This window comes from Pundamilia nyererei, unplaced genomic scaffold, assembly GCF_000239375.1.
Source record: "Pundamilia nyererei isolate P.nyererei 1_Seehausen unplaced genomic scaffold, PunNye1.0 scaffold00045, whole genome shotgun sequence".
NCBI lineage: Eukaryota > Metazoa > Chordata > Actinopteri > Cichliformes > Cichlidae > Pundamilia > Pundamilia nyererei.
The window spans coordinates 704137-719493 of record NW_005187446.1 but is presented as its reverse complement, the minus strand read 5'-3'; the positions used below and the strand labels follow the sequence as shown (position 1 = coordinate 719493).

Below are 15357 nucleotides of genomic sequence, written 5' to 3'. Positions count from 1 at the left end.
TTTTAAAAAAAGCTTACTAAATGCAGTAAAAACATTAATAATGACATTAAAGTGGATCAGTATATGTACAGGAATGTGTAGTGGACAATGCTGTGCAATAAACAGCTTTGTGCTCTACCGGTATCCTCGTGTATCACCTGGCTGGTACCTCGTTAAATACCCCCCCCTAGCTGTCAGATGACCATAGGTATCTCGCGGATGAAGGGTGTCCGGTATTTCCCGACACGAGTCGAGTGGCTCCGAGAGGGAGCAGAGCCCGACATATTCTGAACATCTTCCAAATGTTGAGCCCGAGTCGTGAAGTGCTGCTCTTGAGGGGGGCGAGGTTGCAAGGGAGGGAGACGACGAGGGAGAAATCAGGCGACGTCCGCACAGATTTTCACCTCTGAAAGCATCCCGGCAGTCTGCTCCGTGAATGCACCGCAGCTCCAGCCGGCCACTCAAAGGTAAGTGCGCTGCAGAGCGCCGTTTTTCTTCACATACATGTACGGATGTGTGCCTTAAACGTGGCCGGTACGTGACGGGTTAAATTCTGCAGTTTTTTGCCTGATGCGCTGTCCCGGCTCTGAGGTGGCTGATAAGACTCCGAGCTGCGGGGTTTTATCACCAACTGCACGCTTTACTGGGAACGAGGAGAGGTGTGAAAATATGTTACCTGTTAAACGGTCCCGGCGTGGAGCTCGGGCTTTGTGGATATTTATTGTTTTCAATATATATATATTTTACTCATCTTGTTTAAATTAAAATTCAAAAAAATTTCAGAAATGTAAATTGTGGATGGGGAAATGTTCATTTTTAACAACATGCAGGCTCATCTAAGCAGGTTTAATACAAAGACATACTTGATTGATTTCGTTATTGCTGGCAATATAATCATTATATGGAAATTATATAGATATATTTATTTTAGTGTCTCATGGTACTTGTTGTGTGGTCTATTGGGTAAATGCTCTGTTAAGACTTAAAAGCTTGGTTTATAGCTTCATTTCTCAGAGGAAGCCTTGGCCTACAGGCTGTCTCTGCCTTGCTCTGCCTGCAGTCCTGCTCATAAACTGTGGCCATTGCTGCACAGCATCAACACCCAACAAATCCAACCAGTCATTTTTTTTTCTATCACTGCACAATTATTTCATCTTAAGCATGAATATATCTCACATCTTTTCTTTCATCACCTCTCCTACAATGTTTGTCAATGCTGCACATAGCTCCACCAGCTCCCTCCTCCTCCTCCACCTCCCCGCTCCTCCCTCATGTCCATTGATTTTAATGAATCTGACAGGTGCAAGCAATATGGTGGAAACCTGTCTCATCCTTTAGTTCACTGCAGCGGGCTTTGTAAGAAAATAGGTTGTCAGCTGCTACAGGCTTCCTCTACTAAATGGTACAAAAATGATACTCTCTGATTTCACTTGGACGAGATCTTTGAATTTGTTTTGTTTTCTTTTTCAACAAGAGGAGATCTGCAGTGATGTTTCACCATTCTTTGTTTTGGTGAAGGGGAAACCTCCAAGCTCGTTTTTGACGTATGATGCAATCAAATGCACCATTTTCATTCACTCCCACACGTGTGTCTTGATGCAACAATACTTTTTTCTTTCTTTCTTTCTTTCTTTCTTTCTTTCTTTCTTTCTTTCTTTCTTTCTTTCTTTCTTTCTTTCTTTCTTTCTTTGATGCCTCATGATTTATAAATGCCAAGCTCTGTGAAGGCATGGTGCAGTACGTACTTCTGTGTAAACCTGCTTGAGCTCACTTGAGCTTAAGCTAGCTTGCCTACTCAGCACGAGGGGGACGTGACCCCGTGTTCCCCGTGCAACGAAAACGAGTTAAGTGAAAATGAAGGAGAAATGATGGAGGTTAAAGACAGAGTTTACTTTAGTTGCCCCACATTTGCAGTCACTGAAGGCATTTCCGCCTCTTTAAAGGCCATGGACAAAGATCTGACTGTGTCTCCGTAAGCGGGGAGTTTGGCGTTTGAAGGAACAGGCACGGGCTTTGATTTCAGAGTGGGATGCATTGGCTTGGATTATATAAGATAAGGAGGAGGAGAGGATAAAAGAGACACGATAAGAGAGAGAGTGAGAGAGAGCCAGAGAAAATTCAGAGAAAGTGGCAAATGAAACAGCTGCCCTGAGACAGGAGGCATGGGATTCGGGTTGAGAAAAGTCATAGTGAGAACACAAAATGTAACAGAGAGACACTGAGAAATGACACCAAGCTGTCAAACAGAAGCACAGAAAGTTAAAGAAGGCAGCTGAAGAGGACAGGGTGAGTTGAACAAGGTCACGGTGGTAGAAGGTAATATCTGTAGATGCGAAAATTGTGACAGAAGTGAGAAAACAGAAGAAAAAACAGAAGGAGGCCCGAGCGGAGAGGCCAGTGAGGTGGAACGAAGACTGAATGAAGCTTGGGGAAAGGAGAGAGAAAGTCAGGCAAGGGTGGCAGATGGCATGCTAGTCTGTGCCTATGTTGGCATCCCACAGGGCAGTGTATAAATAAGATTATATTATAGCTTAATGCCCGTGTTGTCATGTGCATGCGTGTTCATGCTCAGTGAAGCAGGCCTCGTCTTCTCATGTTTCGCTTCAAACGCTAAAAAAAAACAACAAGATTTTTTATTTTTTTGGTTCACATATCCTGATTGTCCGTTGCGACTCCCTGAGACCAACTGCTGAGGCAAACAGATGGACAAACGGTTCCCCTTTCGTTCTCTTCACAGCCAACCAATCCTACGTCTCGGATTGCTGGATTAATTAAATACTGACTTCTTCAAGGGTCAGTCTGGTTTCTTTTAGTTAGATGTCACAGTCAGTGCATGATGCAGCAGCTTCAAACAAAGGGTTCAAGCAGAAGAAAAACAAAGATGGGGACTGTTGTTATACAATTACAGTGTAATTTGAGTTTTAGTGATGAATGGACACCACTTATTCATTTGCCATGAGACAGTGTTCTGTGTGACGCAGCTCTGTTCCATATTTTATTTCAGATACAATAAAATCAGTGGGCTTTTAGGCTTTCTGCCGAGAGTGCTGTGTGAGAATGTGGCAGACACACTGCAGAGGGTTGCATGAGGCCTTCTGGGTAACAGCAGTTCTGGTTGTCAGATTAATACACTGTGAAATGCTAATTACTGTAATTAAATAATAAGGAACGACGAGAGCCTTTTTAGTATTTGGCTTTGAAGAAATATATTCTCCAAAGCCAGTTAGATGGCCGGCATACCGGAAATACACGATCAGCCTAATAGACTGTGAAGATGGCTGCGTGCTTCATCACTTCCAGCAGGAACGGGATGTCTTGTGATGTCTGCAGCGTTACAAAGCGACACTTTAATCCTTACTGCATGTTTATTATCTGCTGCTAAGTGTGACTGTGAGCACTGCAGGTGTTCCCTCCCAGGCCCCTCCTGGGCTTTGTAAATGAAACTGCAGCAAAAATCTCTTTTGCACAAACTGTCTTGATGTGCTGCCTCTGTGTAGCAGAAGGCACTTCACATCACAATAATCCCTTCAGTGTTTCAGCTGAATTCTTCCACAACAGAGACCCTTTTTTAAAAAAAATTCCTATGGGAAAACCAGTCGAACTGTTACCCAGATCACCTTTATACTGTGGTCACATTCAGACATTCGGGGATGCTATTAATGAGCAGCTCTTGAAACTGACCCAAAGACATCTGGGCCTCATAAATATTTACATATTCCTAACAAGAAAGAGCCTCTCTTCAGGTTAGACCTTTAAGAAAAGCTTTAAAACATAAACCTTAAAGCTTATGTACAGTACTGAGCAGAAATCTCGAACAACCCCTCAGTGCTCTATGGTTTGCTTCAAAAATACAAAAAAGGGCAATAATTTATTGAAACATAAATTGTAATTTACTACTTCAGTAGAACTGTAAAAGGCTTGAAAGTGAAATTCAGTGTATAATACAGCCTGAACTCTCTTAGACAAGCTTTCTTATAATTTCTTTAAGTAGTCTTGTGGAAGGGTTCTCCAGATTATTGAAGGACATTAAAAGCTTTTCTTTGGATGTTGGCTGCCTTCTGTGCTGTTTTCTGTCACAGCGACCTCACATTGCTTCAGTGAGATTGAGATCCAGGCTCTGGGGAGGCCAATCAATGACTGATATCTACCCAGGTATACTTTTAGTGCATTGGCAGTGAGTTAGGGATCATTGTCATGCTGCAATAAGATGTTTTATGGATTAAAATTAAAGAAATGGGAACAAATTATTTATTATAGCTATCATTTATTATTATCTTTATTACATTGTAATGTTGAGACACAACACTGGCTAATCCCTTGAGTTAGGCCTTTTTTTATCCTTGGGTTGAGTCATAGGATACGTGTTAAGTAGCCTAACTAAAACCAATGAAATAACTTGAGATCTGAAAAAAAGGGTGGCTCAAGACTTTTTTATACAGAACTGTGTGCTATTATATCCTATTTTGTCAACAAAAGTTGCATTTCAAGCACCAATTTTGTGTAAAACCTGTAATTAGAACCAAGAAAATGAAGGGACTCCAAAAGCCCCTGCATACAGTCTCTTCTTCGCAGACAGTTTTTTTGGACGGTTAGATCTTTTCTAATTTAAGTCTTTACCTGTACAGAATAAGATAAAGGAGAGGAAAGACACTTTCAGCCTTAGAGGTATTGCGTAGAGGTTCAAAAGACGTTCTTTTACATAAATAATTAAACAAGGTCATACATATATTATGAGGTCAAAGATGTACACATTTCAATTTATCATGATCTTTTTAAAGTATATAGCTAGTGTGCTACTAAACGCTGCACTGTCAAGCTGTGGTCACTGCAGGTGTTTCCTCCTGGTCCTCCTGGGCTTTCAAACACCATAGGATGGTTATTTTTGCTGCAGCCCCCTGTTGCGTTGCTTCTGATGTGTCGGCATGAAAGCCAGCCATTCAAACCATCAATATCAACTGAGCAGTGCTGTAAACCTCCACAGGGTCTCGTAAAAATCATCATTGTCTTGTTGATTTTCTGTTTTTAGATGTTTCCTGTTTGAGGCACCGAACGTAATGGGTTTTCATGATATCCAAGTAATTTTCCTACTTGAATATAAACTATGTTCAAGTATGAAGGAAAATAAGTACCTTTGGCTTTTATTGTGATTTAATCTGAAGATAATTAATCTTCCCTTTTCTTTCCAGACGCTAAAGAATCGACTATCATGGGGACATTCAGAGTGATCGCGCTTAGCCTTCTGGTCACCACGGGTAAGGCCATTGTCAGCATGGTTTGTTTTTGACAAGACATGCAATTAGATGTTATATTAGTACATTTTATGCTATAAGAGGAATTAGAAATTTTTATTTAAGTTTAACTGATGAAAAGGTTGTAAAATATTACTCATATCAGTTTAACTCTAATGCTCTTTTGTCTTTGTTTGCAGCTCTTTCTGCCCCCTTAAAAGGTAAAACGTGTGTCTGAGAGATACTTTTTGATTTGTCTCATATATATTGTGAGCTTTTACTCTAATGTTTGTTTGTTTCTTTGCTTTATCCACCATAAAAACCAGCTGATGAGGAATCTTACACCTTATTCCATGGAGAGGATTTCCACATCCTACTACCCTCCCAAAATGTGGAGGTCACGTTTCATAACAAGTCTGCTCCTCGGTCAAAGGATGTGCACCTGATGAGGGAAGGCAAAGTGGTCCACAGTCGGCCTAAACTCGACCGCAGCAACACCCATCTCCTTATAGAAGCTGTGGGTGAGGGAGATGAGGGCGTGTACACCGTGAAGAATCTGGAGAAGCCAGACGATGTCAAACGCATGTCGCTTACAGTCCGAGGTACAGAATAAAAAGACACACATTAAACATGGTGACAGAATTCCTAAAAACCCACAAAATCACACCTAAATTAAATACTGTTTTTTACTGTATTTTTACAAATACAGTAATAATCACATAATTGATTGTCATAATTGATATAGTAACATGATTGATACTTGATTAGGAATTAACACCAAGCTGCTATTAATCACATGCACTTGATTAACTGATCATCAGTAAGTGTGAACGCTTCTACGAAGGCAGAAGTTTGCAGGTCTGCAGCATCCAGGTGATTAACACACTGCCATGGAGGAACGACATCAGACAAGCATTCTGAGGTTTGTTAGTGAGAAAGATTATTCACAAGTGGAAAAAAGTCAAGACAGTTGCCAATTTTCTCAAGAGAGCAAGCTTCAACAAGTTCACTCCGAGGTCGGAGACACTCCAAAAAACCCAAGAGCTACATCTCAGATTGTACAGGCCTCGGTTAGTTAGCATGTTAAATGTTAAACTTCATGAAGTACAATTAAAAAAGACTGAACAATTATGGCTTGTTTGGAAGGGTTGCCAGGGGAAAGCCTTTTATCTCTACAAAGAACACGGCAGCATGGCTTTGGTTTGCAGTGGCATCTGATCAAAACACACCTCGTGCCAACTTTCAAGCACGGTGGTGGAGGGATGATGATATGGGTTTATGTTGCTGGTAGAGGACCTGGGCACCTTGCAGTCATTGAGCTGACTATGAACTCCTCTGTATACCAAAGTTCCCTAAAGTCAATCTGTTTGATAGCTAAAGCTTAGGTGAAGCTTGGGTCAAGCAACAGGTCGACGATCCCAAGCACAGCTGCAAATCTACAACAGAATGGCTGAAAAAGAAAAGAATCAAGCTGTTGCAATGGCCCTGACCTCAATGTTATTAAAGTACTGCGGTGCATAAATGAATGCCAACAAACCTCAATGCTCTGAAGCAACACTATAAAGAATAGTGGGCCAAATTCCTCCACGATGATGTGAGAGACCGATAAAGTCACGCAGAAAACAATTACTGCATGTTTTTACTAGTGCTCTAAAACAGCTTCTGAACATCGTCAAAGACGATTAGTCACATACAATTTGTTAATATTTCCAAAACACAGACAGACACGCCTCCTTATCCCCACTAAATACCTTTAATACAAATTTTTGATACTAGGTATATCTCGCTGTTGCTACTACTTGTGCTTTCAATAATAATTTCAGCAGCTTAATAAACCTACTGTTAGCACATCCTGTTTGTCCTGTGAGAATTACAAGTTGCAGCAATGTTGACTGTAGAGATTAGACTTGCACACAAATGTGAAGAAGGCATTTTGGGCTGGGAGCAGGAGTGGTGGGCTCAAACCCAATATTGATAAAAGCGACCGTAGCGCAGCGCTGTGTACCATATGTTGAGAGTAAATGTGAAATCAAGTGATGAAGAGGTATGTGTGTGTTTGTGTGTAGAGAGTGAAGCTGCCCTGCAGTAATTATGCAGCTCTTTTACCACCAACCCGCTCCGCTCTCCTTCCCCGCCTGCTGGTGTCCTGTCGTTATCTCGTCTTTACTGTCTTTCACTTTATTTGGTTTGTATTACTTCCCCTTCATTCCTGTAACTCTGATATTTTTGGATCCTTTGTCCTCTTTTTGCAGCATCTGTCACATCACCCTTCCTGTTCTTTTTTACTCCCTTCTCAAATAAACTGTCACTCTGTCTCTGCTCATCTCTGTGAAAATTTCAGACAGTTTTCTGTCCACTTAATCAAGTGTTTTTTTCTCCGCTTTTATCTTCTAGATTGCACCGTTGAGCAGATGGTCAAATATGGAGACAAATTCAGTATTCATTTGTCGGGGGTGAATCCTCCCATCACCCTTGAATACAGACCCAGAGCTACAGAGGCCAGGGAGACATTTAGGTAGGTGATATTTTAACCCAAGAGAATATGTAATGACATTTTGCAACATTGATGTACATTCAGTGAGACAGAGGTAACAGGAAAGGTTGAGAAAAAGCTCCTCCTCTTTGACTTTCCGTCCTGCAGACCAGGTTTGGTGGTGCTGACTGCTGCAGGGACATCACCGGAGCGCTATCAGGGTCGCATCAGCACCGGCGGTCCTTATGTCACCCTCAGCGGTGTTACAGATGCAGATGAGGGTAGCTACACTGTCAGGGATAACAAAGGTGGTATTGAACGGAAAGTCTGTCTCAATGTCAAAGGTGAGAGCACATATGAAGACACCTCATGCCTATGTTCTTCTCCTACACTTGGCTTGCTTTAAATGAGCTTCTAACCCCCCCCCTTGCCCTGCTGCCATAATGGCTTTTTAAAGACGGAAACATTAATGGGCTCCTGCGGGCTGATGCATTTCAGATGATCCATGGAGCTGTAAACAGACTTGTGATTTATTTATCAAATGTCCCTCCTTCTTTTCTGCCTCTTTGTGTCTCAGAGCACAAAGAGTTTGTGAAACTGCAACGCGGTAACAAACTGAAGATCAACCTGATACTCAACAGCTCCTTGGTGTACCTCTACTACAGCCCCAAGAGTGACTCCACACTGCGCCTGCTGCTGGACAAAGGAGAATTTACACCTGTAATTAGAGCCTTTTTCCTCCACTATAGTCCAGCTATGACTCTTTCATTTTTGTACGTCATTTCTGTTCCTTGTTTTCTGCCATATACTGTTACAAATGTGGATGCTGATTTTAAGTGTCTAAGTCTAAGTGGCTGCCCTTTGAGTATCAGATGAATAAGGATTATTTTGAAGTAAGATTCATACCAAAAAATATGGAGCAGAGCATGAAATGAGCATAAACATCCACTTTAATTTAATAATGTTAACAGGTTGGCTTTAACTTTAATAATTAAAACTGAGCTAATACATAGGTATTAATACAACATGATTAATGGGATTTATATTCACTCTATATGTAAAGGCAGACTGCGCGAGTTGGTCCTTGATTTTATACACCTGAATTCAAAGATTAAAAGCTGCAGCTGATTATTTTTTATCCACAGGTATTGTATCTACACACTAGCTGCCATTTACAAATACCCTATATTGTGGTGTATAATATAAAAATATATACATATTATTTTGCACAAAAGCATAAAAAAGCATTCATTTTTCAAACATATTGTAAAAGCAAATTTTATACCTGCTATTGTAATTATGTGTGCCTTGTTGTTTATGACATTTGCCCATATTCTTCTTCTCATTATTTGTAACCTGCTGAGTAATTGCAGCTTTTCTAAGTGCCTGTGCTGAAGTTCAGGCTGTTTTATAGCTGATAAATGCTTCTAACAGACTGTGTGTGTTGTTTATGTTACTTAAGAGCTAAATGCTTGTATCAGTCAGTATGAATAGGTTTGTATTCCATTTCTCATCAGTCATTCATGTTTAATGTTTATTGCTCTAATCAGGATTTCTGTATTTGATGCCAAGTGTGAAAATGTTTGTTTTTTCACGGTAGGCCCAAACAGAGCTGGGTTTCGAGAACCGTCTGTCTCTGGAGGGCTCACTGGTCATTCTGGATGACGTCAATGATAAAGATGAAGGCCTGTTCACGATTAAGGACCTACAGAATTTCACTGTGTCTACTGTCTTCTTGGAAATGAAACGTAAGCAAGGAGTGGGGAAAACACTAATAGACTGGGTTGTATTGCTGTTTATGCTGGTAAAAAGTCATTCCATCTAAAATGCACTGGATCTGAAAAATCCCCCTAGCTGAACCCTACAAAGGGAGCTGATTTGTTTAAAGTCATGCAAAATGTTAGCTTTGAAATTCAATTTCAAAATGTGTAAATTCAAATTTGGTGTTTTTTGATTCGCCTTATTTTCCTGAATTTTTAAGCCCTCAATGATAACATTTCTAACATGACTTTAAATTAGAAGACTGTGAAGACTGTCTTTGGATGACTGTTATGTTAGTTAGTAATTCTAGGTCGACCATAGGTGTGAAAGGGAGCATAAATGGTTAGCCGTGGATGTGATCTTAATTTTGCAAGTGTTTAATAAAAGTAAAAATGCTTAAAAATATGTAGAAATTAGACATTTCATATGCCTTACCCTGTTTTGACCAGCCACCTCTTCCACGTGATGATATGACCCTTTAAAGTTTACCCAAAATATAATCTTTTAAAACTTTTCTCCAGTGAATTATCGGAGAACAATAAGTCTACTCTACACCATAGGCAATACATTTTTGCTCATTTTTGCTTAGATTGTGAATTTAAGCTTTTTAAAATTAAATGTGCAATTCAGCCCTTAAAATGTCATGTGGCCGTCTCCTGTACCTGTGAAGTAATGAGGGCTGAAAACTTCTGGAATTTGTTTTCTGTATGCAATAGAATTTCAACACATCAATGAGAAGTCGGTTGAAATATTAATATCTCTTTTCTGCCGTGTGTCCTTGTAGCCTATAAGCTGGAGACACTGTATGTGGCCATCATAGCCCTGCTGGGCCTGCTGGCTTTCCTTCTGCTGGTCTGCCTGCTGTCCTGTCTGATCAAAGTGAAGAAAAGGGCCAAGAGGGCTGCCGCCCTGGAGAAGATTGCCCAGAACGCTGGAAAAGAGGAGGAAGGAGAGGCCTTCAGACAGGTTGGAGAAAAAAATACACTACTGACGATGTGATGAAGAGCATAAGGATAGAGTGTGCTCGGATATAATGACAAGTTCTGCTCTGTGTACGTCTTCAAAGGTGGTCAAGAACATCACCAAAATGAGCGAGGAATCCAAGCATTCCCAGGCTGACAACACGGAGAAGTCACAGAGCACTGAGGTGGATATTAAAGTAAGGAAATGTGTTATTTCCCACTTAAAACTGAGTCACTGAGGTTTCTAATGATGTCTCAACTCTTATGCTGTTCTAAGCGTTTACAGAGAGTCGCAGCTTATTCAGAACGCTACTGCTAGAGTCCCCACTAAGATCGAGAAAGCGGATCACGTCAGTCCAGGTCTCCGATTTTTGCAGTGGCTTCCTATCTGACGAAGAATGGATTTTACTCTATCACTATGATTTTCAAAGGCTTGAATGATTCAGGGCCAAAATACTTTTCTGATGTGCTGCTGTGTCATGAGTCGTTCTGACTCCTCAGGTCTTTTGGGATAGGTCAAGCAAACAAACAGCCAAACATGTCAAAGCATCTTTGAGCTTTGCCGTTTTTATGCGCCACATCTCTCGAACTATCTCCCAGAAAACCTGAGGTCTGCCCAAACTCTGTTCTTTTAAATCAAGGCTGAAAACATTTCTTTGCCACTGCATTTTACACCTTACCTTAAGTTACATTTGTTAAAACCTCGCATTGCACTGTAGCTTCGCTGTGACATGTACTCTCCTATTTTATTCGATTTTAGCTTATTATTATCTTCCAGTTTACTTTGTGGTTTTAAATCTTTTGTATATGTGCCTTTTTATGTCCCCTTTTTATATCGAATGCAACTTTGAATCAATTTGTTGTTAATAGACACAAACAAACTTACTTGACCTTGTCTTCCTACCCTCAGGGTCTCGAGGTTTCCTCTAAAGAAGTTGGAGTTGGTAATCTAGAGACCAGTGACTCCGGCGTTGGCTTTAACACTGCTCTCCCCCTGGACACTGACACTGAGGCCCCTGATCAAATCCCTGACTCTGAGGCTGTAAGCATTTCTATTGCTCCTGAAACCAAACCAAGTCCTCCGCCTGCTGCCGAATCCAAGCCAAGTGCTCCACCAGCTGTGGAAATTAAGCCCAGTCCTGTACCTGAAACTAAAGTGACCCCAGCCCCGGAGACCAAGAAAACTCCTGATAAACCTGTGGAGGAAAAGTTGGATGTGCCCAAAGGAGCAGCTGTTAAACCTAGTCCAGCCCCTAGCCCAGAACCCAAGGCCGATAAAAAACCTGCGCCCAGCCCAAGCCCAGAGCCTAAACCAGCTGTTCCCAAAGCCACCACTCCAACACCTGATAGTAAGAGTGCCCTTACACCCACCCCTGAGCACCCCAAGCCAACCACACCAGAACCAATTACCAATGGCACGCCCGAACCTGGACCGGATTCCAAACTGAGCCCGGATCACGCCGATATTATCAAAGGCTCAGCTCCAAAAGCAGTCGCTCCTAAAACCCCTGAAGTGGAGCTGAAAGCTAGTGGTGCCATATTGGAGGCGGGTAAAGATGGCACGGTAGCTGAGGATTCAACTACTACCACCTGAGAAGTGCAAAAACACAAAGGAAGCCCCACAGATCTTGTCCACCGCTCACCACTACTGTAGACAATCGAACACCCCTTACCAAATGATGAGGAAACCACTGCAGCTGGGGCGAGGACCTCGATTTAACATGTCTAATGCCTGAACACAGTATTACCTTGATAATCTCACTTATCTGTAACTAACACTTAAACCTTTGAGACTTTCTGGCTCAGAAACACTTCACATAACATGGCTTTTGATTGTTAAACATTTTAGTTGTACACGCCTCGCAGCCTTGTTTTTCTGTTCATTTTTAAAGTTAAACTGCCAAACTGCAAGTTCAATCCTTTGCAGAGTTTACAACTAAAATGTTTACTCCACATGAGGTCTTTTTCTAAAGTATCCTGAAAGGTTTACGACATTTCATTGAAACAGCTCACTACAACAGCTTATTTGACCCTAACTAACCATCATTTCTCATTTCGACGCTTGTTCCTCTAGCAGCACATGAACAGCACATGGATGAAGCCGATAAAATCTTTCAGCTGGTGTCATCTTAAGCCTCCTAAAATATGTGATGGCACCGATATCATCTAAATGAACTAAAAACCCCATCAGATCACACTGCTGGTGAAGTTTTATACATAGCTCAATTTTGGATTTCATTCACTTGAGCCAGTCCTCTAGAAACATCCGCAGTGCATTATCACATTAACCACACACCCACACACACTTATACTAAAAATACTAACCACATTATTTCTAGTCTTTGAGATTGAGATTCACACTCCCAGTGGAAATTTCAGACGATTAAATTGTGTTTTGCGGGCTGATCCCCCAAGTCCGGATCATCCACTTTATTGTCTTTGATCTGGATTTCCCCATAGCTCCATAAAAATCCCAGCACTCTTACAATTTAATGGGAAACTCACAACAGCTAAAACTTCCAGCAGCTTAAAGGGACCCCTCCCTGCCTGCAGTATGAAATATAAAATCAAAGTGTGTGGTAAGTTCACATAGTTAGAGCATGATTCTTTTGCTCTTTTTCTGCCGTTATCACCACCTTCTTTTTTTCTTTGCCCCTGTTCATTCTTCTTTTTTTGTTACTACGACCACCAAGGAGGCTATATGACTGATTTGGTTGATTGATTAATTTACAAAAGGTATTAGTGGATTCATGTGACAGTTTTAAAAGAGCTGGGCTTGGTCCGTCTTAGAAGTGATCAGTTATTGAATGTCATCCAAATCTGGATCCAGGGACTTTTGAAAAAACAAATTCCTCAGCATTTTTCGTATTTCACCCCATATCGTCACAAATGAAAACTGCGAGACTAATTCGGAGATAATCATGCATTATGTAGAGGGGATTTTAGCCTCAGTGGAGGTCTTTCACTTCTCCTTCCTTTCTTTATCCTCACGCCCCTTTCTTCTTCTCCCTCATTCTGCTTTCATTTGCTTGCTTTCATTTTTGCTCGCTTACATAAATGCTGTAAAACTTGGCAGAAACTAAATATTTATGCCTCACTGGCTTCAAAAACCAGCAGTATGAAGCCTTCACCAAATCCATGACACTGTCTGTGTTGAGCTGACCTGCTATTCAGGATGTCCAGTCAATGCAATTTCAGCTGAAACTCTTTTGGTAGTTATGGTAAAGAGGAGGTGTGCAGGTTCGTTTTAATGTGCACGTCCCTACTTCATGTTTTAACTGACCAGTGGCAAACCAGTGACTGTCAGTGTTTGATGCACACACTGACAGTGTGTACATCAAAAAAAGCATGTTGGATCAAATGGTCAGAGGAATGTAGGGAAACTAAAAGTAGATCCGTATACAGTCAGCTGGCCTTTCTTTATAGCTTTCCTTACTAAAAGAGTTTTCTTATGAGTAAATGAATAAGAGGTGTTTTGTCAGCATCTGAAAAAGCCATAAAATGAGCTCGATTTAGATGTCAGATTTGATACCAAGAGCAACAGAATAAATAAACTAAAATTACAAAAAATACAAAATACAAAAATACAAAAATAAACTCAAGGTGCCTCAGCATTAGATGGGTTAACAGCGTCAATAAGTCAGATGTATTACACATGGACAAAGGTCTTTTAATGTAATATGTGTACAAAGACGTATACGCCTGCTCTCCAGCCTGCATCTGTGTGGGAACCACAACGCTATTTGGCAGTACTAACAAAGCTCTTCATATAAATACACACAGATACAGACACACACATGTAAAACACAAACATGGACTCCAGCCTTGTAAATACTGCATGTGTATGCAAGTGTAACCCCTCCCCACCATGAGGCTGAATGTTTTTAATGTGTCATACTTAATATTAAAAAAGAAAATCATTTAAATTTCTCTACAAACTTCAATCTAATATATAAATATATATATATAATTATATAAATATACACACACATACTATATATACTAATATTCACTAATGTATTGAACTAAATCAACTTCCAAATATTGTAAATTCCCATCGAGACTGTATTAGCCCATTTTAGACCAGTTATTATCCGCTGCTGTCAGCACACCGTATCTCTCACACTATTTACATATTAATAATGTTTAACCAGTGTCATTTACAGCATTGACTGCAGCATGCCCACGGCACGTTCCGCTTCTATCGTCCAGACGTTGTGTCAGTGTGCGCGAATACAGGAGTGGTGTTTTTAATGTCGCCATCGTTGTGTGCGTTTTAAAGTCCGTATGCCTATGATGCACGTATCTATAAGTGTGCGTGTGATTTATGAGCGAGTGTGTGCTGAATCTATGCACAGGGAGTTTGTACAGAAATGAAACTCTTATGTGTGCTTCTCCATTTGTTGTGAGCAAAGTATCCATGTGCCTGCTTCAGTCGTCTTGCAGTGTGAAGAGAAAAAAACAAAAAGTGCAGTGTTTTAAATCATGAGTGTGAATGTGATGGAAGCCACAAGAATATTGTAAAAACGTATTGTAACTCTGAGATATTCAAGTGACTCTTTGTCTTTGTTTTAGTGCCTAAAATGTATATTGGATAGTTGGCCTGTGCTCTGTCGTTAGCCGCATTCTAATGGCACCTTTTTAGTGAGGAGGATGTTCACTGATCCAGAATATGCAGTTTGCACACCTGAATGAACAAAGCAAAAATTGCCAGCTAACCTACGATGTGTTAATGTGAAAGAAATGTGTGTGATCAAAGTGATTAGAGCCTGACCGACATATCACCAGAAAGATTTTTCTTCAGTATTACTCAAAATCTGTGACTGAGTCATAAAATCAGCAGGAAAGTGTTTACAGAGGTCAACCCAGAAAGCAGTTTTCCTATAGACTTCTATAGGACCTTATGCCTTTTTGCAACCACAGCTATCAGCATCTGGTAGCCTTCTGGTAAATA

At 40.8% G+C, this 15357-nt stretch overlaps 1 protein-coding gene across 1 annotated transcript; it reads left to right on the top strand.

The window, feature by feature from the left end:
* The first annotated feature begins 127 nt into the window (after positions 1-127).
* Positions 128-13418, top strand: LOC102209169 (uncharacterized). The gene is made up of 11 exons (XM_005731855.1): positions 128-446; positions 5166-5231; positions 5408-5428; positions 5534-5809; positions 7602-7722; positions 7849-8024; positions 8258-8400; positions 9281-9428; positions 10226-10407; positions 10508-10600; positions 11314-13418. The coding sequence occupies exons 1-11, from the start codon at positions 416-418 to the stop codon at positions 11995-11997; spliced, it is 1941 nt and encodes a 646-aa protein (XP_005731912.1). The 5' UTR covers positions 128-415; the 3' UTR covers positions 11998-13418.
* The last annotated feature ends 1939 nt before the right edge of the window (positions 13419-15357 follow it).

Coding starts and splice junctions, on each gene's coding strand:
- LOC102209169 (XM_005731855.1), top strand. CDS start 416: ATGCACCGCAGCTCCAGCCGGCCACTCAAAG. Junction 5,810..7,601: donor CATGTCGCTTACAGTCCGAG/GTACAGAATAAA, acceptor TTTATCTTCTAG/ATTGCACCGTTGAGCAGATG. Junction 7,723..7,848: donor GAGGCCAGGGAGACATTTAG/GTAGGTGATATT, acceptor TCCGTCCTGCAG/ACCAGGTTTGGTGGTGCTGA.